The 1127-nt window shown below is 41.0% G+C and overlaps 1 protein-coding gene across 1 annotated transcript in view; it reads left to right on the top strand.

The window, feature by feature from the left end:
- Nucleotides 1–731, top strand: part of LOC114046400 (olfactory receptor 5V1-like) — a 13020-nt gene extending 12289 nt beyond the window's left edge. Inside the window, exon 2 of the mRNA XM_027866728.1 lies at nt 1–731. Coding sequence (XP_027722529.1) covers nt 1–731 — 731 coding nt within the window.
- The last annotated feature ends 396 nt before the right edge of the window (nt 732–1127 follow it).

Raw genomic sequence — 1127 nt, 5'->3', positions numbered from 1 at the left:
TCCCCATCATGCTGGTGAACTTTTTCAGAGAGAAGAAGACCATTACTTATGAAGGCTGCCTATTCCAGATTTTCTTCCTTGTTACTTTTGCAGGCTCTGAGTGTGTGCTGTTGGCTGCTATGGCTTATGACAGATTTATAGCCATTTGCTACCCATTACATTACTCAGTTCTCATGAGCAAGAGGGTTTGTGCCTACTTAGCAGCTGGGTCCTGGCTGTGTGGGGTAGTGAATTCTCTGACACACACGGGGCTCATGGCAACACTCACTTTGTGTGGTCCCAACCAGATCAACCATTTTCTCTGTGATATTCCCTTACTCCTGAAACTCTCCTGCTCAGATACTTCAGTCAATGAAGTTGCAATCTATGTAACCAGTGCCATCTTTGGTCTGAGCCCCTGCCTCTTCACTGCTGTGTCCTATATGCTCATTATCTCTGCCATCTTGAAAATCCAGTCTTCTCAAGGGAGACAAAAAGCCTTCTCCACCTGTGCCTCTCATCTCACTGTGGTGCTCATCTACTATGGAACTGTAAACTTCAACTATGACCGGCCCAGGTCAGGCTACTCCCTAGATGTGGTCATCTTGGCCTCTGTCCTCTTCTGCATTATTACACCCATGTTAAATCCTATCATCTATAGCCTGAGAAACAAGGAAGTCAAAGTTGCCTTAAGGAAACTATGTGAACTGTATATTTTATCCAATGATTCCAGGGTTCAAATCAGTTCTTAACCCAGAATCCATAATTTAGTCTAAAATATTTAACTACTTTCAATATAATTGGTTTCACCTGTAACCCTATGTGTTTGATGCATTTAACAACTTTATTCTCTACCATAACACTTTCTTTTGTATTCTTTCCATTATCTATTTTTATCTTTATTCTTTACCTATTTACTGGTTGCTTCCTTACTAAGTACAAACATGACCATTTCTCTTCACCTGCAAAAAAACCCTTCTACCCCCAAGGCTATAAGTTATCTCTCCTCCTTTGTGGCTAAGCTGCTTTAGAAAGCCATCTAAAATCAATGCCTCCATTTCCTTTCCCTTCACTCTCTACATTCTCTAGAATATGCCTTCTGACTTCATCATTCAACTTAAACTGCTCTCTCCAAAGTTATCCAAGAT

This window comes from Vombatus ursinus, unplaced genomic scaffold (assembly GCF_900497805.2).
Source record: "Vombatus ursinus unplaced genomic scaffold, bare-nosed wombat genome assembly UNPS02014782.1, whole genome shotgun sequence".
NCBI lineage: Eukaryota > Metazoa > Chordata > Mammalia > Diprotodontia > Vombatidae > Vombatus > Vombatus ursinus.
This window is presented reverse-complemented; position numbering and strand designations above follow the sequence as displayed.